This window comes from Saccopteryx leptura, chromosome 1, assembly GCF_036850995.1.
Source record: "Saccopteryx leptura isolate mSacLep1 chromosome 1, mSacLep1_pri_phased_curated, whole genome shotgun sequence".
Taxonomy (NCBI): domain Eukaryota; kingdom Metazoa; phylum Chordata; class Mammalia; order Chiroptera; family Emballonuridae; genus Saccopteryx; species Saccopteryx leptura.
In genome coordinates, this window is record NC_089503.1 from 62,542,216 (window position 1) to 62,566,136 (window position 23,921).

General features: G+C 37.2%; 1 protein-coding gene across 1 annotated transcript in view; it reads right to left on the minus strand.

Moving 5' to 3' along the window:
• The window catches only part of LOC136389687 (glycerophosphodiester phosphodiesterase domain-containing protein 4-like), a 146,364-nt gene that overhangs the window by 42,432 nt on the left and 80,011 nt on the right, over positions 1-23,921 (minus strand). Inside the window, exon 11 of the mRNA XM_066361496.1 lies at positions 2,178-2,334. Within this exon, the coding sequence (XP_066217593.1) occupies positions 2,178-2,334 (157 nt within the window). The remainder of the gene's footprint in view (positions 1-2,177; positions 2,335-23,921) is intronic.

Below are 23,921 nucleotides of genomic sequence, written 5' to 3' on the forward strand. Positions count from 1 at the left end.
ATAATTTGCCCAACTCTGGGATTTTCTAGACAACCATCACCATAACTATAATTCAATTCCACTAAACTATTACTAGTGTGGACAACTTGAAAATATACTGGACAAGCAATTCCACTTCTGGGTACATACCCAAAGAAACCCAAAATACTAACTCAAAAGAATACATGCACCCTTATGTTCACTGCAATGTTATTTACAATAGCCAAGCTATGCTGACCAGACAGTGGCGCAATGGATACAATAGCCAAGCTATGGAACCAACCCAAGTGCCCATTAATACATGAGTGAATAAAAAAGTTGTGGTACATATATACAATGGGATATTACTCTGCCATAAAAAGAATATCTTACCATTTACAACAGCATGGATGAACCTAGAGGGTATTATGCTAAGTGAAATAAGTCGATCAGAGAAAAACAAATACCATATGATTTCACTTATATGTGGAATCTAAAGAGAATAAATGAACAAACTTGAAACAGATGCATAGATACAGAAAAGAAACTGATGGTGGCCAGAGAAAGAGGATTTGAGAAATTAGGTGAAAGAGGTAAGGAATTAAGAAGTACAGATTGGTAGTTACAAAATACTCATGGAGATGTAAAGTACAGCATAGGGAAAACAGTCAATAATATTGTAATAACTGTGTATGATGTCAGGAGGGCATGGGAAATATTGGGGGGGAATACTATGTAAAGTATATGATTGCCTAACCGTAATGTGTACACCTAAAACTAATACAAATTATTGAGTGTAAACTTTAATTGAAAAATAAGCCCTGGCTGGTTGGCTCAGTGGTAGAGCATCAGCCTGGCATGTGGAAATCCCAGGTTTGATTCCTGGTCAGGGCACACGGGAGAAGCGACCATTTGCTTTTCCACCCCTCCCCCTCTTCTCTCTCCACCTCCCAGAGCCACAGCTCAGATGGTTTGAGCAAGTTGACCCTGGGCACTGAGGATGGCTCCATGGCCTTGCCTCAGGCACTGAAATAGCTCTGTTGCTGAGCACCAAAGCAGCAGCCCCAGATGGGCAGAGCATTGCCAGGTAGGGGACTTCCTGGGTGGATCCCAATTGGGGTACATGTGGGAGTCTGTTTCTCTTCTTTCCTGCCTCCCACCTCTCACTTAATTTAAAAAAAAATAAGAAAATGTTAAAAAGTAATAAAAAAATTAAAGAAAATATGCTGAACATACCATCCCTTGCCAACTTCTAACATGTATGAAATGCTTCTAAAGAAAATTTGATCAAAAAATATCCTAATCAATAGCCTTAAAAGATGTTAGACTGCTATCAATTGGTATAGATGAGTGGATGGATGGACACACATGCAGACAGTCAGTGGAGGATTGCCACAATTATACTTAAATATTATGATTCAACTTGATTATAAATCAATCTAATTCCCAATCATTTCCCTATTTATAGCTTACACTAGCTACTACATTACGGCATATAAAATTTCTAAAAATTGAAAGCAATGAGTTATTCCTATGACTAGAAGAAAAATTCAAATTGTTTAGGTATAGAAATAACTGAATGTAATATAAGGATGTGTCATACTGACTGTATTGGTTTGCAAAAGCTGCTGTAACAAATTACTGCAAACTTGGTAAGTTATAAAACAGAAATGAGTAACCTGAAATTAACTCTAGTTTAGCACTTATCACAATGTATAATTAATTATTTCATATTCTAGCCAGTGAGCTCCATTAAAGCTGGGTGTATGTTTATTCATCATAGTATTCTTCCTGTCTAATACTCAACAGGTACTCAATAAATATTTTTTGAATGGTAATAAGAAATAATGAAGAAAAAAATATTTCTAATGTTTCTTAGCCATCATTGTGAGCTACTTAAAATGCCCAGGAAAATGTAATATAAATGGTAGGCACACTGTAAAAGTTTATGAAATGTTTGGATGAAAAAAATTAAATGGCAATAGTAAGATTATAAGTTGTCTTCAAAATTTCCAGTGACTGTAGAAAGCAGTCATTAGATTGACTGTATTGCTGGAAAAGCCAGCCTGCCAATGCTATAATCCTGCTACCAAATTGGAACAAAATTGTGTGTAAGCTTGACTATCTTGATCTAAAGCCTTTATCTCCAGGAGCAGGACTTGACCGTGTACAGGAGAGAAGATCAATGCAGGATTGTTGAGCTGGAGAACGTGTCTTACCTGTGGTTGTACAAACCATTGGCCAGCATTCAGAATCGACAGAAAATTCCAATAGAATAAGGAGCCTCCTCTGAAGGAGGCATTTGGCTTGACCTCCTTGATATTGGTTGTTCTTCTCAGATCATGGTCATGCATGAGAAAAGGCACCCCATCAAAACTGCAGGCCGAGGGGGAAAAGAAGAAAAGGGGTGGATAGGCTGAACTCAACCACCTAGGCAGATAGGGTTCTCAAAAAACTCATCAAGATCACGTCTTACTAGGGTCCATACTCCCTTTCAAATCTCAGCAAAGGCATAAGTAGTAGTGGGTATACTTTGATGTCCATATTTTTTCTGTCCTAGATATTAATCTTTTGTGACATATAATAATCATCCCAGTAATGGTAAAAGATGAGCTTCCCTATCTAGGGGCTTTCTGACTTTAAAAAAACAACAACAGATACAGTAGGAACCTGAGATGAGTGGGGTAATTATGGGGTGAGGCCTGGAGGTCCCAGAACTGTACTAAGCAGGATCCATACAATCCCCATATTTTTCTGACCCATTTCCCAGCAAGGCGCCTGCCCTGAGTATTTTTGATCCTAGACCCTTCACATCGATGGTATCATTAGAAAATTTCCTGATTCTTGTTCTGTTATCTTCTATTTGCCTTGAAAAATTTATACTATTATGAAAATCTCTCTTCCTTTCCTATTAAAATATGTATGAAGAGAACTCTGTAATGACCAGAGGGGACTAATAGGGTAGAGATTTAGCCTCCTCCCTATAAACAACTAAAAAACTAGAAAAAATAAAGGAAATAACTTTTCAGCCAATTGACAACAGCACAGTATGATGATCTCAGAAAAGACAAATAAATGAACTAAACTCTACCTAATTACCCAAGTTTCCTTTTTGCAGGTGAATATAAGACGGCGGCCCAGGGAAGGGAAACATAAAACACACCCAGCTGCCATGCTGAAATGAGGAGAAAGGGATGAGATCAAGGAAAAGACAAGACAGAATTTGCATATTGGAGTCCCATAGAAGATGGAGCTATACTAAATAAATACATCAAAGAGTTCTAGAGAAACATGTATAAACATACCTTCAGTGTATGGCTTAATATCAACCTGTACATATGCAAAGTAAAACTCTATGAATCTTGTAATGTCTCTCATGTTACAAAAATTTACCAGACATATAAAGAAGCAGGAAAATATAACCATAACCAAGAGAAATTACTCAATAAAGAAAACTTGGAAGTGAAAGAGATAATAGAAGCAGTAAATAAGCATATTAAATTATGTAAAATAGAAATATACATGACATATAATAGATATAAAGAACATGAATATGATAATATAACCATAAGAGTAAAAAATGGAAATTATAGAGCTGAAAAATATAACGTGTAAATTTTACTGGAAGAAATGAACAGATTAGATATTATAGATCATGTAAAGATCAATGAATTTGAAGATAGAGGAGTAGAATCTCTCTAAATGACCTGTAAGAAATATCAAGCAGTTTCAAATTATGTGTGATTAGATCCTAAAAATATCTCCAAAATTTGATGAAAATTATGCAATAGCAGATCCAAGAATCTTAATAAATACCAAGAAAGATAAATATTAAAGTATACCTACATATCCCACATTAAGGAATATTATAACAGAATTGGTGAAAACTGATGAAGAAAACAAAAATGTGAAAGTAGCCAGTGGGAGGAAAAAGACATATTTTGACAGAAATAAAGATAAGCACAGAACAGACTTATTATCAACAAATATAAAAGATATAAAACAATGAAACAACATATTTTAAATGCTGAAGAAAATCAACTGTCAACTTAAAATTCTTCAAAATGAATGGAAGATGAGAAATGCAGGAAGATAGCAGAGTAGGAAGTCCCAGTAATCTGTCTCCCAACCTAGACAACAACTGCACTGGCTGGTTTTGATGTAACTATGTATTTTGGAAGTATGGAGTCTACCGAAGGCTTGCAACTTTCAGGGGATATCATGGAAGTAAACTGGGGTTAATTTCAGTCCATTTTAGCACCTAGCCCAGCAGTAGCTACCCATCCCACTACTCCAGCCACATGAAGAACAAATGTGTTCAGATTCCTGGAACAGCTTGTACAGCAGCTAGTGACAGCTGGAGTGGCAAAAAAGTACTCTGTACTCCAAATATAAGGGATCCGCACGCTGGTCGATGATTGCTGCTTCTTGTCACAGAAAGGCAGACAGAGAGGCAGGCAACCACTGTTGTTGAACCTTCCCACACTATTGCAAAGCCCTCACCTTCTGGCTGAAGTGACTTCCAAGGTATTTAATGGGCCACCACCCTTTTTACTCCTCATCATTTTTTTTTTCCTTTTTCTGCTTTTGAAAGCCATCTTTTCAAGACCAACACATGAAACACAGCTGAATATATGGGGGAAACTGGAAAGTAACTATGCCTGCCAAAAGGATGGATCAGGAAAACCTCAAGTTTACATCTCTATGTGATCCATGTCTCAGAGACATGCTACAATCATTAAAAAAATAATAAAAACAAAAAATAACAAACTCTGCCAAAGGAGAAGAATCTGATTTCCAGTGTCACCACATTATAAAACTCAAATGTCCACTTTTCTACCAAATAAAAAAAGAATACAAAAATTAGGGTAGTATGTCCCATTATAAGTCAAGAAATAAATCAACAAAAACTATCTCTATAAAAAAGAGCTGGTGGTAGATATATTAGACAGACTTTAAAACAAATGTCTTAAAGGCACTCAAAGAAGTAAAGAAAAATAGGGATAAAATCAAGAAAACAATATATGAGAAAAATTGAAATATCAACAAAGAGATTTTAAAAACCCTAAAAAGAAACCAAAAAGAAATTATGAAACTAAAAAGTCCAATAATTGAAATGAAAAACTGGCCAGAGCAGTGGTCTTCAAACTGCGGCTCGCGAGCCACATGCAGCTCTTTGGCCCCTTGAGTGTGGCTCTTCCACAAAATACCACATGCAGGCGCTACCTCAATAAGGAATGTATCTACCTATATAGTTTAAGTTTAAAAAATTTGGCTCTCAAAAGAAATTTCAATCATTGTACTGTTGATATTTGGCTCTGTTGACTAATGAGTTTGCTGACCACTGGGCTAAAGAAATTTAAAGGCAGATTTAAGCAGTCAGAAGAAAGAATCAGTAGACTTCAAGATAGAACAATAAACATTATTGAGTCTGAGGAAAGACTGTAGAACGTGAACAGAGTCTAAGGCAGGGGTCTCAAACTCAACTCAGCATGTGGGCCGCAGAGCAAGATCACAGCCGTTCGGCGGGCCGCACTAGGTCTACAAAAGGCAACTGTTACGCAACACTTTTCTCACTGCAGTTGAAAACAAAAAAAAATCAGTACAACAAGCACAATCGTACATGCAGTTTACTCAGTGTCACAAAACGACCAGAAACTGGAGTTCGCATCACAATTGCTGTTAACTAAGCTAATATCTAGCTAGGATGCTAGAGAAATGAAAAATACAAGTAGGCCCCTAGGCTTACTTAATTTTATCCAAAATATTTTGAACTTTGTGGATTAGTCTGCGGGCTGCACAAAATTGTTCAGCGGGCCGCATGCGGCCCGCAGGCCGCGAGTTTGAGACCCCTGGTCTAAGGGATACTGTGACACCAAATTCAGACAAACTCACTGCAAGAAAATAAAACTACAAACCAAAATACTTTGTAAACAATGATGCAAAAATCCTCAACCAAATACAAATAGAATTCAGTATTGTATTAAAAGTATTATATGCCATGACCAAGTGGGATTAATTCCTAAAATGAAAAGATGGTTTAACATACCAAAACCCATCAATTTAACATACCACATTAACACCATGGAGGGGAAAGAAAATACATGATTACCATTAATAAACCCACATCATACTGTTAAATGATTTATAACAAAGGTACCAAGATCATTCAACAGAGAAAAGACAATCTTTTCATCAATGGTGCTGAAAAAACTGGGTATTCACATGAAGAAATAAATTGGACCTTTACCTAATACCACATATAAAAATGAACTAAAATGAATCCAAGACCCTAAATGTAAAAATTAAAACAATAAAACTCTTAGAAGAAAACATGAGAAAATCTCCATGACGCTGGACTTGGCAATGATTTTTTTTATATGACAACAAAAGCACAGAAAATCAGACAAATTTGGCTTCATGAATATTTCTGTGCATGAAAAGTCATTATCAACACAGTAAAAAGTCAAACACACAGAATGGGAGAAAGTATTTGAAAATCATATATCTGAAATCCTAAATTTCAAAAGAAAAAAAAGACCCTGATTCAAAATTTGGCAGAGGGCTTGAATAAACGTTTCTCAAAAAAAATTGTAAATGCACCTGTTAGACTGGCTATTAGCAACAAAACAGGTAATAAGTGTTGAAGAGGCTGTGGAGAAAAAGGAATTGTCACTCACTGCTGGTGAGAATGAAAACGGGTACAGCCATTACGGAAAAAGTATGGTGATTCTTCAAAAAATTAAGAATAGAACTACCATATGACCCAGCAATCCCTCTACTGAGTATCTACCCAAAACATTAAAAAACATTGGTATGTAAAGACACATGCACCCCCATGTTCATCACAGCATTATTCACAGTGGCCAAGACATGGAAACAACCAAAATGTCTCTCGATAGAGGACTGGATAAAGAAGATGTGGTACAAATATACAATGGAATACCACTCAGCCATAAGAAATAATGACATATTGCCATTTACAACAACATGGATGGACCTTGAGAACATTATACTGAGTGAAGTAAGTAAATCAGAGAAAGCTAAGAACTGTATGATTTCACACATGGTGGAATACAAAATTGAGACTCATGGACATAGATAAAAGTGAAGTGGTTACCAAGCAGAGGAGTGTGTGGGGGTAGGGGGAGTAAAGAGGGACAAATATATCGTGACAGAAAATAATTTGACTTTGGCTGATGGTACATAACACAATCAACAGTTCAAATGCTATAGAAATGTTTGTCTGAAACCTATGTACTTTATTGATCAATATCACCCTATTAAATTTAATTTTCTAAATAAAATTTTTAAAAAGAAAAAAATTGTGAATGGTCAAAAGCACATGAAAAGATGCTCAACATCACTGATCACTAAGGAAATGCAAATCAAAACTATAATGAGATACCACCTCACAACCAGTAGCATGGCTACTAACAACAAAAGAACAGAAAAGAACAAAAGTGCTGGCCAAAATGTGGAGGATTTGGAACTCTTGTGCAGTGGTGGTGGGAACATAAGATGGTACAGCTACTGTGGAACATAAAAAGTATTATATATATTGTACCTTATATCAATAAATTAAAAATAGAACTACCATATGATCCAGCAATCCCAGTTATATATCTAAAAGAACGAAAAGCCGAGTCTCAAAGAGATACTTATACAATCATGTTGATAATAACATTATTCACTGTATTTAAAATGCAAAAACAACACAAGTGTCCATCAACTGATCAAACAGAATAGCAAAGTGTGACATATATATAAAAAATAGACACACACGCACACACACACACGAGTATTATAAAACAGGCTACTTTGAGGACTTTATGCTAAGTGACATGAGCCAGTCACAAAAAAACAAATACTGTATGATTCTACTTATATTAGTACCTAGAGTAGTCAAAATTATATATAGAAAAAATAGAATAGGGTTGCCAGGGGCTTAGGGAAGGGTGGAATGGCAAGTTATTGTTTAATGGGTATACAGTCTCAGTTTCACAAGATGAAAAGAGCTATAGAGAATGATGGTTGAAGGATGCATATTATAAATACATATAATACCACTGAGTTATACACATAAAAGTTATTAAGATGGTAAATATTATGTTTTTAATTTTACACAATTTTTTTAAAATTAAAAAAAAAAGCTGGCTGGTTGGCTCAATAGTAGAGTGTCGACCTGGTGTGTGGAAGTCCCAGATCGATTCCTAGTCAGGGCACACAGGAGAGGTGACCATCTGCTTCTCCATCCCCCTTCTCGCTTCCTCTCTCTCTATTCCACTCCCGTAGCCATGGCTCGATTGACTGGAGCACGTTGGCCGGGTACTAAGGATTGCTCCGTGGATCCTCCCAGTTGGGGCATAGGCAGGAGTCAGTCTCTGCACCTCCTCTACCTTCACTTAAAAAAAGCGCCATCACAAAATATACACATGGGATAGCAACCCAGATGACAATGATTTTCTCGACGAATAAGTACATTTCAAAGTGGAAAGATGAAGAATTAAATATAAGTTTAAAACAATTATACCTACGTTATTAATATTTGTGCTTGAGGAATACATGGGTATTTGGTATTTTTAAGTATGTTAAAGAGAATCTGGCCTAGGTTACCTCTGTAATTTCAATATGAAATACGAAGTTGAGTAACTGATCTAGACTTGTGATTTTAAGTTCAAATCTAACTATTACATTTATTAAAAATTTTAAAATATAAAAACATTGAAGGTTTATGTAGTTACAGATTTAACATATTAGACCTTGAGAACATTATACTGAGTGAAATAAGTTAATTAGAAAAAACTAAGAACTATGTCATTTCACACATAGGTGGGATATAAAACTGAGACTTATGGACATAGATAAAAGTGAAGTGGTTACTGGGGGGAGGGAAGTAAGGGGGAGGCGTGAGGGAAGGGAGTGAAAAGGAACAAATATACAATGATGGAAAATGATTTGACTTTGGATGATGGGTACACAACATAATCAATAATTTAAATTCTATAAAAATGTTTCCTTGAGCCCTATGTACTTGTATTGATCAAATTTAAAGTTAATCTTCTAAATAAAAATTTAAAGGTATTAGATTTATAGGAATTACTTAAGAATTCTGGAAAGATTTAAGTTAGAAAACAGCTGTACCAAAAAAACCTTATTAAATGCATAATTGCAGTTTAAACTTCTAAAGTACTTACTTAACTAAAATAGAGTTAAATATTATTAAAAGCCCTCAAAAATGATGGCGAAAATGTTAGACTTACAAATGCAATAAGGTTTATAAGTAAAAGCTTAAGTAAGAGCTAATGTTCTAAATTTAACAGATTAAGCACTTGTTTTTATTTCAACCAAAGTAAAATGTTTCTGGCACACAAAATGACCTCAAAGCACTAAATAAAGTTATATTTAACAAAAAAAAGAAAAGGATAATGAAAATGTTTTCATACAAACAAAAGACAGGCTAATTCATTTCTAGCAAAGCTGCATTATAAAAAAAAATAAAAGACATTCTTAGGTAAAAAGTAGATACAAATTGAAAACTTGCATCTACACAGAATGAAGAGTATGAGATATGATAAACATATAAGTAAATATATAAAACTTTTTCTCATTTTTTATTTTTAAAAAGACTGTTAAAAGCAAATATTAATAACAATGTATTGAGATACCAGACTGTAATAGGTCAAATAATAGGTGAAATAGAAATATACTGTTAAAAGATTTGCATTTTACACAAAAAAATGTATAATATTTAAAGGAGAAAGCATTAGCTTAAAAAACATATTGTAATTCCAGTGCAACCACTAAATTAAAAAAAGTACAGCTAATAAGCTAATAGTAAAGATAAAGTTCTAAAAAACACTTAAGCTAAAAAAAAGGCAGGAATGAAAAAACGAACAGCAAAATAGTAGTGTATTCATCTCAGGTGTAACATTTAAGAGTGGTCCCCCAAAAAATTAATAATCAAGATTGACGTTATTTTAATGCAGTATTTTAACAATCGATGTAAAAATTCACGATAAACAAAATATCAAAATTTAAATATAGACAGAATTAGTATTAGTGATTTTTCATTTTGCCTCAGGCTCTCATCTGGCTTGGCATGTCACGTCTTTATTGAAATATCTGACATTTTGTTCACCATGGAGGTTAAAGAGTGGGCCAATACTGAGAGAAATTACTGCTCTCTCTCTCCCACCCTCTGCCTACCTCCCACACATATACTTCTTAGGTACAATATTTACAATTTCTCTTAAAACACTATGTAAACACTGAGTTGGTGGGGAAGCAATGAGGCAAGAGGCCCACGAAGCTTGCTGTGATCTTTCAGTCCCTCTGCATCAGCTTGCATTGACGACCAGAGACTGCTGGCAAGATTTCTTCCTCTGGCCCATAGGAGGAGCTCCATGGTGCTTCAGAAAACAAGACTCAGGCTACTCCAGAGAGGTGCTGCTCCATGCTCAGTGAAGGTACAGCTGGCTGGGCTTTTATGCCAAAACTCAGCAGCCAAAAGTCTTCACATAGATTCTTAGCAGGGCCCACCCCAGGCTTTCTCTCGGATGCTAAATAACTGTTTACATTACTTGCTTTTGCATTTTGTAATATAGACATGCCACCTCCTTTATAAATGTCTCTCAAAAATATATTCAAATGAAAGTTTCATATAAATGTTTGACATTTCTTAAGAACAACATGTTTGCAATTTTACAAAGTGGGGTGAACACTGTCAAAAAATAGTTTACTTTATAGCAGTGGTTCTCAACCTTTCTAATGCCGTGACCCCACAATACAGTTCCTCATGTTGCGGTGACCCCAAACCAAAAAATAATTTTGGTGGCTACTTCATAACTGTAATTTTGCTACAGTTATGATTCGGAATGTAAATACCTGATATGCATTATGTATTTTCCAATGGCTTTAGGTGACCCCGCCGGGGTCGCGACCCACAGGTTGAGAACCGCTGCTTTACAGTGTACAGATGATGCATGGTGAAAAATTACACCTGAACCCTATGTAATTTTATTAACCAAAGTCACCCAAATAGTCTATTTTTAAAAAGTTCACTTTGGCTGTGGGCAGGGATGAGAATTTCTTTACAAATATTTTATCCCAAATCTCAAAAATTTTAACATTTTGAGAGGAAGAAGAGATGGTAGGAGTGAGCAAAGAAAACTACATAGGAAACAGCCAGGAAGGAGGAAAATCAGGAGAATATGATACTCTGGAAGACAAATATGCAAAATGTCTTTAAAATGTGGAAGTATTTAAATGCTGAGCAGTTAAGATGAAAACAGAAATTTTACCGTCATGTTTGTAAAGTCTAAGGTCACTGATAACTTAGTGAGAGCCCAGTAAAGTGTGGAAAGGGCTGGTAGGGATGGGCTCAAAAAGGACTGGAGAGGCAGAAGGAAGAGAGGGAGTAGAAGGAACCCTTTGAAGGAATGTTGCCTTTAAGAAAGTAAAGATACAGGGCATAAACTGAAACACAACACGGAGTCCTGAAAAGCTTTAAAATGTCAGGATGAATCATCTCCATCAACATACAACATGATATAACTCATTAATAATGTATGTGTATATGTATCTATATATGTGCAAACTACTACAAATTTTATCATACATTTAGATTTGTGTGACCACCACAACTGGGATACAGATCTGTTCCACTGTCACAAAGAAATTCCTTCACTAACCACTGGTAACCACTGATATGTCCTCTGTCACTATAATTTTCTCATTTTGAGAGTGATATATAGCCCTAGCCAGTTGGCTCAGGGGATAGAGCATCAGCCAGGAATACAGATGTTCTGGGTTCAATTCCTGGTCAGGGCACAAAAGAGAAGTGACCATCTCACCTCCCTTCCCCCTTCTCTCCCTTTTCCCTTCATGCAGCCTTTGGCTCGATTGGTTTGAGTGTTGGCCCTGGGCTCTGCGGATAGTTCAATTGGTCAGAGCATCAGCCTCAGGCACTAAAACTGGCTCAGTTGATTTGAGGATCAGCTCCAGACAGGGTTGCCAGGTCCCATTCAGAGTGTATGCAGAAGCCTGTCTCACTATCTCTCCTCCTCTCACTTAAAAATAAATAAAGACAAGTACATACATACATACATTACATACATAAATACATACATTACATACATATATACATACATACATAGTGATAAAGCTATATTGTACTTAGGAGTAGAACTGTTAGTTCATATGGTAATTCTATGCCAAACTTTTTGAAGAAGTGAAAACTAGTTTTCACAGTGTCTCCATCATGTTACACCTCCACCAGCAATGTACAAGGTTTTCAATTTCCCCACACCCTTATCAATACTTGTTATTTTCCATTTTTTAATAATAGCCGTTCTAGTATGAAAAGATACCTCATTTCTCTTTTGACTTATATTTTCCTAATGACTAATGATATTGAGCATTATTTCATGTGCTTATTGACCACCTATATTACTTCTCTGAAAAGATGTTTCAAGTTCTTTGTCCATTCTTTAATTGAATTGTCTTTCTATTGCTGAATTGGAGGAGTTCTTTATATTCTGGATATTAAAACTTGATCATATTTTCTCCCACTCTGTAACTTACCTTCTAACTTTCTTGATCATGTCCTTTGATACACAAAGGCTTTTAATTTTGAAGTCCAGTTTACCTATTTTTTCCTTTGTTGTTCATTCTTTTCATGTCATATCTAAAAATCTAATGCCAAATCCAATGTCATGAAGATTTATTCTTGTGTTTTCTTATAAGAGTTTTATGGTATTAGCTCTTATATTTATGTAATTGATCCATTTTGAGTTAATTTTAATAGATGGTGTGAGGCAAGAGTCATTGAATTTCTTTGCATCTTTGTGAAAATCAGTTGGTATCAAGGTAATGAAAGACAACTAGCATAAAGAAAGAAAATCTTTGCAAATCACACATCAAATAAAAAAGACTTCCTCTTTAACTCATGTATTATTTTCCTAAATTTGTTTAATTTGTTTAATTTGAGTCAATTTGTTTAATTTCCAAATGTTTGGAGACGTTCTTTTCAACACTATTACTTATTTCTAGTGTGATTCCATTGTGGTCATTCTGTATAATTTCAGTTTTTAAATTGGTTGAAGTTTGTTTTATGGCCCAGGATATGATCTATGTTGATATATGTTCTATAGAAACTTGTTCTGCAGTTCTTGGTTTAAGTGTTCTATTAATGTCACTTAGATCCTGTTCGTTGATTGTGTTATTTAACTGTTATGCATGTTTAATGGTTTTCTGTTCACTAATTATAACAATGTGTAAGAGAAGCGTGTTGTATTCCTCAACTATAGTTATAGATTTGTCTATTTCTCCTTTTAGTTTTGTCAGTTTTTGCTTCATGTATTTTGAAGCTCTTTTCTTGGGTTCATACGTATTTAGAATTATGTACTATTGAGTTATTTTTTTATCATTATATACTATCTCTCTTTGTCATCATTGTTCTAAAGTTTACTTTGTCTAATATTAATATACCCTTCCAGCTTTGATTAGAATTGGCATAATATATTTTTATACTTTTATTTTTAAGCTACTTATATTATTACATTTACAATTAATTTCTTGTAAATAGCATATGGTTGTCACACTTTAAAAATCTATTCTGGTCCTGGTTGGTTGGCTCAGTGGTAGAGTATCAGCCCAGCATGTGAAAGTCCCAGGTTCGATTCCTGGTCAGGGCACACAGGAGAAGCGCCCATCTGCTTCTCTACCCTTTTCCTTCTCCTTTCTCTCTATCTCTCTCTTCCCCTCCCTCAACCAAGGCTCCATTGGAGCAAAGTTGGCCCAGTTGCTGAGGATGGCTCCATGGCCTCTGCCTCAGGCACTAGAATGGCTCTGGTTTCAGCAGAGCAACATCCCAGATAGGCCAAGCATCATCCCCTGGTGGGCATGCCGGGTGGATCCCAGTTGGGTGCATGCGGGAGTCTGTCTGCCCCACTTCTCACTTCAGAAATATACAAAAAATAAATAAATAAAAATAAAAATCTATTCTGCAAGTCTCTATCTTTTAATTGGCATATTCAGATCATTTACATTTAATATATCTACTGATATGTTAGGATTAAGTCTTCTGTTTTAATATTAGTTTTATATTTGTTCCCTCTGATACTGCTCCTCTGTTTCCTCTTACTGGCTTTCTTGTTGGTTATTTTAACTTCCTTATCTACAGTGTTTTTAAGTATATCTCTTTGCATAAATTTTTTGTGTGGTTACCCTAGAGATTACAGTCTAGTTATGCATTGCACAATGGCATTTCGGTCAATGATGGATCACATACACAATGTTGGTCCCATATAATTATAGTAGATTATATGCAAAAAGTTTGTTAGTGATGCAGAAAGAAAAAGGCTGGACCTAATGAGGATGCTGAATTTACTGCCTGTTCTAGGTGGTTTAAATAGACAAGGCGGCTCAGCATACTCTCCACGAGCTCTGTCCCCATCTGTGGCTGGGTCCTGGAGTTGACCAGGTCTGGGAAGAAGTGGAGCCTGTTAGCCCTGTTGCCTATCTACACTTGCAGCTGCACACATGCATGCACACACACTCATGCACGAATCATTCCCCTTCTGAGTTTCTATTTATCAACTCTTTCCTTCCAGTCCTGTTCCCCTTCTCTCCCTGACTTTCTTCTTCCTCTCTTCTCCCCCTATCCATTGTATTATTTCTCATCTCAAGCTTTATATCTCTCTGGGTCTCTTGATTTCTGTTATCCTCTTCTCACTCCTCTTCCTCCCCTCTCTTCCTTCTTGCCTTCCTCCCTCCTCCTGACATTTACTCTCCATCCAATAGCATCCCTCTCCACAGCCCTTCCCCTGTCGCTCCAATGCATGAGTGTATATGCACACACACACTTTATCTTTCACATCATATTCTGGTGTACCTCTTCTATTTTTAGATATGTTTAGATACACAAATACTTACCACTGTGTTACAATTGCCTACATTATGCAGAGCAGTAATGCTGTACAGGTAGGAACAATAAGTTACCACATAGCCTAGTGAGTAGTAGGTTACCATCTTGTTTTGTGTATGTGCACTCTGTGATGTCTACACAACTATGAAATCATCTAACGACATTTCTTAGAATGTATTCCCATCATCAAGTGACATATGACTGTATAGGTAACACTTTATCACATTTTACAAATGTCAAAATTCTACCACTTCAAGTATGATATATTGTAGAACTATAAACACTTGCTAGATCCCTTTACCTTACTACTTTTATTTATTTATGATTTAGTTGTCTTAAATACAGGGTGGGGCAAAGGTAGATTTACAGTCTGATTACATGAAACAGAGTTTATTCTAGTGTTATTACTTATAAATTATTGTATTATTTTCCATACAAACAACTTTAAACCTATTTTGCCCAACCCTGTATATAAAAATATATTTAACATATTAAATATAACAAAATATATCAGACAATGTTTTTTTTTATTTTAACCATCAAACATAATTTTTAAACTCTGGAAAAGTAAAACTGCCTATTGTATTTATTTATACATTACCCTTTCCATTGTTCTTTCTTTATTCCTGATGTTCCAAGTTGACTTTTTCACCCATTTTACTAAGATATAATTGACATGTAATATTATATTAGTGTTAGATATACAATATGATTTGATATATGTATACAATTGAAATTTTTAATCATTTATTTTTCTCTAAAGAACTTTTATTTCCATTTGGTTCTTATTCATTCCTTCTATTTCTATTTTTTTGTTTAATGAGTGTTCATAATTTTGTGGGAGACAGTTTAAGATAGCTACTTAAAAATTTTTAGCTAATTCCTGGCTCGGTAGCTCAGTTGGTTAGAGCATTGTCCTGATACCACCAAGGTTATGGGTTCAATCCCTGGTCAGGACAAGTACAAGAATTAAACAATGAATGCATGGATAAATGGAACAACAGACCAATGTTCTCTCTCTCTCTCTCTTTCTCTCTCTCCCTTCCTCTTTCTCTAAAATCAATTTAAAAATTCTAAATTCTTAGAGAATTCTAATATCTGTTTACTTGGTGTTAACATCTATTGATTATCTGTTCTCATTTAATTGAGATTTTTGTATATTTTGGTATAATGAAAGTTTTGGATTGTATTCTAGGCAGTATAAATATTATGAGATTCTAGTTCCTAGTTAAATCTATGTTAGCAGAGTCACCATTTTTACATTCAGAACACATGTCCTGTTCCATGTTTATAGGCTGTGATTCAAATGCCAATTTAGTTTTCAAAGGCTTTGCAGTATTTTTCTGGTCATTTGCATTAAGTGCTACTGAGAATTCAATCTAAAAACTGAATGGTATTCAAGATCAATGTTCAGGTATCAAATCTTCTACTGTGTTGCTTCCATGTGGGCTCATGAATGGGTTATACAATGGTCGGCCCAAGACTTTAAATACAAGATTTGTTTTTCCTTTTCCAAGTGAGAGGAGGTGAGATAGTGAGACAGACTCCAACATGCACCCCAACTAGGATCCACCCAGCAACCCTGTCTGAGGCCAATGTTCAAATCAACTGAGCTATTTTTAGCACCTGACCTAATGCACTAAGATTAATTGAGCTATCCTCAGTGCCCAGGGCCTATACTCAAAACAGTTGAGCCACTGCTGCAGGAGGGAAATGAGAAAGAAGGTGGAGAAGGAGGTGTGGAGAAGCAAATGGCCACTTCTCTTGTGTGCTCTGACCAGGAATCAAACCCAGGACATCCATAATGCTGGGCCAATGCTCTATCCACTGAGCCACCAGCAAAGGTATATACAGGTTTAAAAATTTCCTTTCCTCAGCATTGTAGTTCTTCATAAAATGAAACATAGAATTACCATATAATCTAGCAGTTCCATGACTGGGCATACATGCAAAAGAAATGAAAGCAGGGTATCGAAAAAATATTTGAACACTTTGTTCATATCAACATTATTAAAAGTAGCCAAGAGATGAATGCAATCAAAATATCCATTGGTAGATGAATGGATTAAAAAAAGTAAGATATCCATATAGAAGAGAGACAAAATGGCCACAGAGTAGGCAGACCTGCCAACTCCCACATCCCAGAACCAAAGTGGATTACAACTTAATTTTGAGAACAGTCATCTTGAAAGACCAACTTTTGATTAAACTAAGAGGATTCTATAGCCAAGGACCACCAAAGAGGCCGCACTGAGACTGGTAGAAAAGGCAGAGATGCGGAAAGGTCTGCCCTGCTCCCAGGAGCGAGTGGCGGCCAGGAGAGACTCTAGCAGCGGGGAAGGTTGGCTGGTGAGTTGTGGGTCCTCAGCCCCAGAACTGGAGTCCCAGCCTAGAGCCCTGGAGCCTTGAAGGGACATACAGACTGTATTTGGCTGAGAAAGGAGTTTAGATACTGTTTGAGAGGAGACAGAACTCTCGGACCCAGGCTCCATCTTAATGGGACTGCACAGAGAGCCTCACTCACAGCCACCTGCCCAGGGCTCTGGGTGCGGGGAGCACTGGGAGGACTAGAGTTGCCAGGGGAGAGTATAGTCTTGGAGGCACAGGAAGACAATTTGAGGGACAGCCACCCTAACACCTGGGCTGAGTCATTCCCCAAATCTAAAGTGAACATTTTTCCTAGAAGCAGCAACACCAGCAAAGGGAAGAAATTACCCTGCCCACCAGAGGCCCTCCTGCTCCAGTCAGAACAAAGAGACGTTTAGAGGCAGGCAGAATGTTAGGGACACAGGTAGTGAGTACTGAGGTCTGAGCTGCACCGCCCCTCCCCATGCTGCTGAGTGCTCCCCAACAGTGGGAGGGCCAGTGGCTTCAGGGACCAGGGCAGTTTGAGTGAGTTTGCACGGGTCCACCCTTGGCAGCGGCAGAGGTCCGGGTGACCACAGATGTGGTCCAAGCGGGTGCATGCATGCGCCTGTGGAGGCAGCAACTATGGTAGCTGCTGTGGAGGTCTGAGCTGGCATGTGAGCCCACCCACAATATGGGCCGCCCTTGGCAGCAGCAGAGGCCGGGACAGCCTTGGAAGCAGTTCGAGACGTCCTGCGTAAGACCGCCCACGGCAATGGAAGACAGGGCAATCACAGAGGCGGTCCGAGTGGGCATGCATGAGCCTACTCAGGGCAGCAGGCTGACACTGGCAGCACCTGAGCCCAAACACCCGAGGCAGCAGCAGAGGGCTGGTGGACAGACCACACATCGGGAGCACAGAAGCCACACCCACTGCACCCCTTTGGCCACATCCTTCTGAGTGCTGAAAAAGAAGAAAAAAACAAAACAAAATAAAATAAATAAAAAGTTTGGATAGAATGACACCTGAGGCTAAGGGGCAAGCCACATCCAGTACCATACCTAATCACTGAATTACACTACTGAGCCCAACAAGTAGCCAGCAATAAGAGGCAGCAGAAAGCAGATCTCAGGGGAACTTGATCTTTTAAAGGAACTTCCCCCAGGCCAAGAGTAGATAAAAGCTAGCCTAGGAGTGCAGCTGATATTTACAATGACACCTGGGCCCAGCAGAGGCAGCCACAAGATCTGGATCGCCTGTAGCTCCAAAAAGGTTGATAAAAGCCAGTCATAGGCAGTGACCAACACTGATCTGTGCCAGGCTCCAGCCAGGAAGGTACAGGGAAGGCACAGCCAGCAGCCAGATATGAACGGAGAGCATCAGTTCAGGACCTAACAACCTTTGTTAGAGAGTTAGCTTAAGGAAAGGCTCCTCACACCTGACTCAGATAAGACATAGAAAATGCTGACACAAAAAGCAAGAAGAACAGTGATAGCAGATAAGTAGCCCACAGTGGCTTACAAACAACAGCTGATGCCAACCCAAGAAGACCTAGAAACAACACAACTGAAAATTGGAGGCAGACAATATCAACCCTAGACTCAGCTAGCTACACAAACAACACACCCAAAGGAGGAGTCTATACACAGACAAAATGGGAAGACAGAGAAATGCAATCCCAATTAATCAATAAGAGAAATCCCCAGAAAAACAAAAAAAAAACTGAATGAGATGGAAATAACCAAATTACCAGATGCAGAGTTTAAAATAATAACTGTTAGGATGCTCAAAGACTTTAGAGCAACAATGGATGGACATAATGAGCACCTAATAAAGAGATATCAAGCATCAAAAAAGACATGAAATCATAAAAAGAAGTCAGACAGAAATGACAAATGCAATATCAGAAATGAAGACTACACTTAAAGGAATTAAAAGCAGGCTGGATGAAGCAGAGGATCAAATCAGCAATTTAGAAGACAAGATAAACAAAAGCATGGAAGCAGAGCAGCAAAAAGAAAAGAGGCTCAAAAACTCTGAGGAAACTCTAAGAGAGCTCTGTGACAACATGAAGAGAAACAACATCCACATCATAGGGGTCCCTGAAGAAAAAGAGAAAGAACAAGGGATAGAGAACCTGTTTGAAAAAAATCATAGCTGAAAACTTCCCTAAATTGATGAAGGAAAAAGTCACACAAGTTCAAGAAGCACAGAGAATCTTATTAAAGAGAAGCCCAAAGAAATCCACACCGAAACACATCTTAATTAAAATACCAAAGCTAAGAGATAAAGAAAGAATACTAAAAGCTACAAGGGAAAAGCAGTCAGTCATCTATAAAGGAGCCCCCACAGGGATGACATAGGACTTCTCAACAGAAACACTTGAGGTCAGAAGGGAATGGCAAGAAATATTCAAAGTAATGCCTACAACCAAGAGTTCTTTATCCAGCAAGGCTATTGTTTAAAATTGAAGGAGAAATAAAAATCTTCCCAGACAAAAAAAAACTCAATGAATTCATTACATCCAAACCAATGCTGCAAGAAATGTTAAGGGATCTGTTGTAAACAGAACAACCGGGGGGGGGGGGGAGAATCTAGTAAAAGAGGAATGTAGATTTAAAGAAAAAAATGGCAATAAATAACTATATATCAATAATAACCTAAAATGTAAATGGATTAAATGCTCCAATCAAAAGACATAAGGTATCTGCGTGGATAAGAAAACAGAACCTGTACATATGCTGTCTATGAGAGCTCCACCTCAAAACAAAAGAGACACATAGAATGAAAGTGAAGGGATAGAAAAAAATATTTCATGCATATGGAAACGAAAAAAAAAGCTGGAGTAGCAATACTTATATCTGACAAAATAGACTTTAAAACAAAGGCTATAGTAAGGGATAAAGAAGGCCACTATATAATGATTAAAAGAGAAATCCAACAGGAAGATATAACCATTATAAATATCTATGCACCTAATATAGGAGCACCTAAATATATAAAGCAGATTTTGATGGACATAAAGGCAAGATCAACAGCAATGCTATAATAGTAGGGGATTTCAATATCCCACTAACAACACTGGATAGATCCTAAGAAAGAAAATTAATTAAAAAACCACAGACTTAAAAAACACACTAGATCAACTGGATATAATAGATATATTCAGAACTATTCACCCTAAAGCAGAAGAATATATATTCTTTTCAAGTGCTCATGATACATTCTCTAGGATAGACGTGTTAGGACACAAAACGAGTCTCAATAAACTTAAGAAGATTGAAATCATATCAAGCATCTTCTCGGATCATAATGGCATGAAACTAGAAATCAACTACAATAGAAAAACTCTAAAACACTCAAACACTTGGAAACTAAATAGCATGTTATTAAATAACGAGTGGGTTAACAATGAGATCAAGGAAGAAATCAAAACCTTCCTTGAATCAAACTGAAAATGAACATACAACAACTCAAAATTTATGGGACACAGTAAAAACAGTCCTGAGAGGGAAGTTCATAGCGTTACAGGCATACCTTAAGAAGCTAGAAAAAGTTCCAATAAACAATTTAACCCTGCATGTAAAAGAACTAGAAAAAGAACAGCAACTAAAGCCCAGAGGAAATAGAAGAAAGGAAATAAAGATCAGAGTGGAAATAAATGACACAGAGGCTAAAAAAACAATATAGAAGATCAATGAAACCAACAGCTGGTTCTTTGAAACAGTAAACAAAATTGATGAATCTTTAACCAGACTCACCAAAAAAAAAAAAAGAGGACTCAAATAAATAAAATTAGAAATGATAGTGGAGAAGTAACAACTGACACAGCAGAAATACAAAGGATTGTAAGAAAATACTATGAAAAAATGTATGCCAAAAAATTAGACAACCTAGATGAAATGGACAAATTCCTTGAAACATATAATCTTTCAAAAATCAATCTGGAAGAATCAGAAAACCTAAATAGACCGATTACAACAAATGAGGTAGAAATAGTTATCAAAAAACTCCCAACAAACAAAAGCCCTGGGCCAGATGGCTTCACTGGTGAATTCTACCTAATATTCAAAGAAGAACTAAATCCTATCCTTCTCAAACTATTTCAAAAAATTCAAGAGGAAGGAAGACTTCCAAGCTCCTTTTATGAGGAGAGCATAATTCTGATTCCAAAACCAGGCAAAGCAACACAAAGAAAGAAAATTATAGGCTAATTTCCCTGATGGATTTAGATGCTAAAACCCTCAGCAAAATATTAGAAAACCAGATCCAGTAATGCATGAAAAAAAATCATACATCATGATCAAGTGAGATTTATTCTGGGGAGGCAAGGCTGGTACAATATTCATAAATCAATCCATGTGATTCATCACAGAAACAAAAGGAAGGAGAAAAACCACATGATAATTTCAGTAGATGCAGACAAAGCATTTGATAAAATCAAGCACCCATTTGTGATCAAAACTCTTAGCAAAGTGGGAATACAGGGAACATACCTCAACATGATAAAGGCCATCTATGAAAAACTCACAGCCAAAATCATAATTAATGGGCAAAAATTAAAAGCAATTCCTCTAAGATCAGAAACAAGACAGGGGTGCCCCCTTTCACCACTATTATTCAACATAGTACTGGAAGTCCTAGCTACAGCAATCAGATAAGAAGAAATAAAAGGCATCCAAATTGGAAAAGAAGAAATAAAACATTTTTTGCAGATGATATAATACTGTATATAGAAAACCATAAAGTCTCAGTCAAAAAACTACTGGACCTGATAAATGAATTCAGCAAGGTGGCAGGGTATAAAATTAATACACAGAAATCAGAGGCATTTTTATACACCAACAATGAACTGTCAGAAAGAGAAATTAAGAAAACAATCCCCTTCACTACTGCAAAAAAAAAGGTAAAGTACCTATGAGTAAATTTAACCAAGGAGATTAAAGACTTATACTTGGAAAATAATAAAACATTGATAAAAGAAATCAAGGGCCCTGGCCGGTTGGCTCAGTGGTAGAGCGTCGGCCTGGCATGTAGAAATCCCGGGTTCGATTCCCAGCCAGGGCACATAGGAGAAGCGCCCATTTGCTTCTCCACCCTTCCCCCTCTCCTTCCTCTCTGTCTCTCCCTTCCCCTCCCGCAGCCAAGGCTCCATTGGAGCAAAGATGGCCCGGGCGCTGGGGATGGCTCCTTGGCCTCTGCCCCAGGTGCTAGAGTGGGTCTGGTCACCGCAGAGCGACGCCCCAGAGGGGCAGAGCATCGCCCCCTGGTGGGCAGAGCGTCGCCCCCTGGTGGGCATGCTGGGTGGATCCCGGTCTGGCACATGCGGGAGTCTGTCTGACTGTCTCTCCCCGTTTCTAGCTTCAGAGGAATACAAGAAAGAAAGAAAAAAAAAAGAAATCAAGGAAGATATAAACAAGTGGAAGCATATACTGTGCTCGTGGATAGGAAGAATAAACATCATTAAAATGTCTATATTACCCAAAGCAATTTATAAATTCAATGTAATTCCTATTAAAATATCAATGACATATTTCAAAGATATAGAACAAATATTCCAAAAATTTATATGGAACCAAGAAAGAATCCGAATAGCCTCAGTAATCTTGAAAAAGAAGAATAAAGTGGGTGGTATTACACTTCCTGTTATCTAGTTATACTACAAGGCCATTGTTTACAAAACAGCTTGGTACTGGCATAAGAACAGGCATATAGGATGTGAGGGCGATCTGGCTGCGACATCTGTCATCCCATTGATCGCCAGGGTTGATTCGGCTGATCTGGCTGGCTAGGTGGGTGTCCCCTTCCTCCCTCACCGCTCCATATGCATCCCTCCCAAAGCTGCGCGCTCGGTCGAAGAGGACAACCTGCCCCGCTAGAGGAGAGGACCGTTCTTCGGTCAAGGGTATACGAGTAGCTGCGCTCCCCTGCTAGAATCTCCAAACAAGTCTCAAGAACAGGCATATAGATCAATGGAACAGAACCGAGAACCCAGAAATAAACCCACAGCTTTATGGACAATTGATATTTGACAAAGAAGGTAAGAGCATACAATGTAGTAAAGACAGCCTCTTTAACAAATGGTGTTGGGAAAATTAAACAGCTACCTGCAAAAAAATGAAGCTAGACCACCAACTTACACCATTCACAAAAATAAACTCAAAACAGATGAAATATTTAAATGTAAGTCATGATACCATAAGCATCTTAGAAGAAAACATAGGTAGTAAGCTCTCCAACATCTCTTACATCAATATATTTGCTGACTTATCTCCATGGGCAAGTAAAATGAAGGACAGAATGATCATATGGGACTATATCAAACTAAAAAGCTTTTGCACAGCTAAAGATAATAAGAACAAAATAAAAAGGCAAACCACACAATGGGAGAACATATTCGACAATACGCCTGATAAGGGGTTAATAACCAAAATTTATAAAGAACTTGTAAAACTCAACACCAGGAAGATAAACAATCCAATCAAAAAATGGGCGAAAGAAATGAATAAACACTTTTCCAAAGAGGACATACAGCCTGACCAGGCGGAGGCACAGTAGATAGAGCGTCGGACTGGGATGCGGAGGACCCAGATTCGAGACTCTGAGATCGCCAGCTTGAGCGCGGGTTCATCTGGCTTGAGAAAAAAGCTCATTAGCTTAGACCCAAGGTCACTGGCTTGAGCAAGG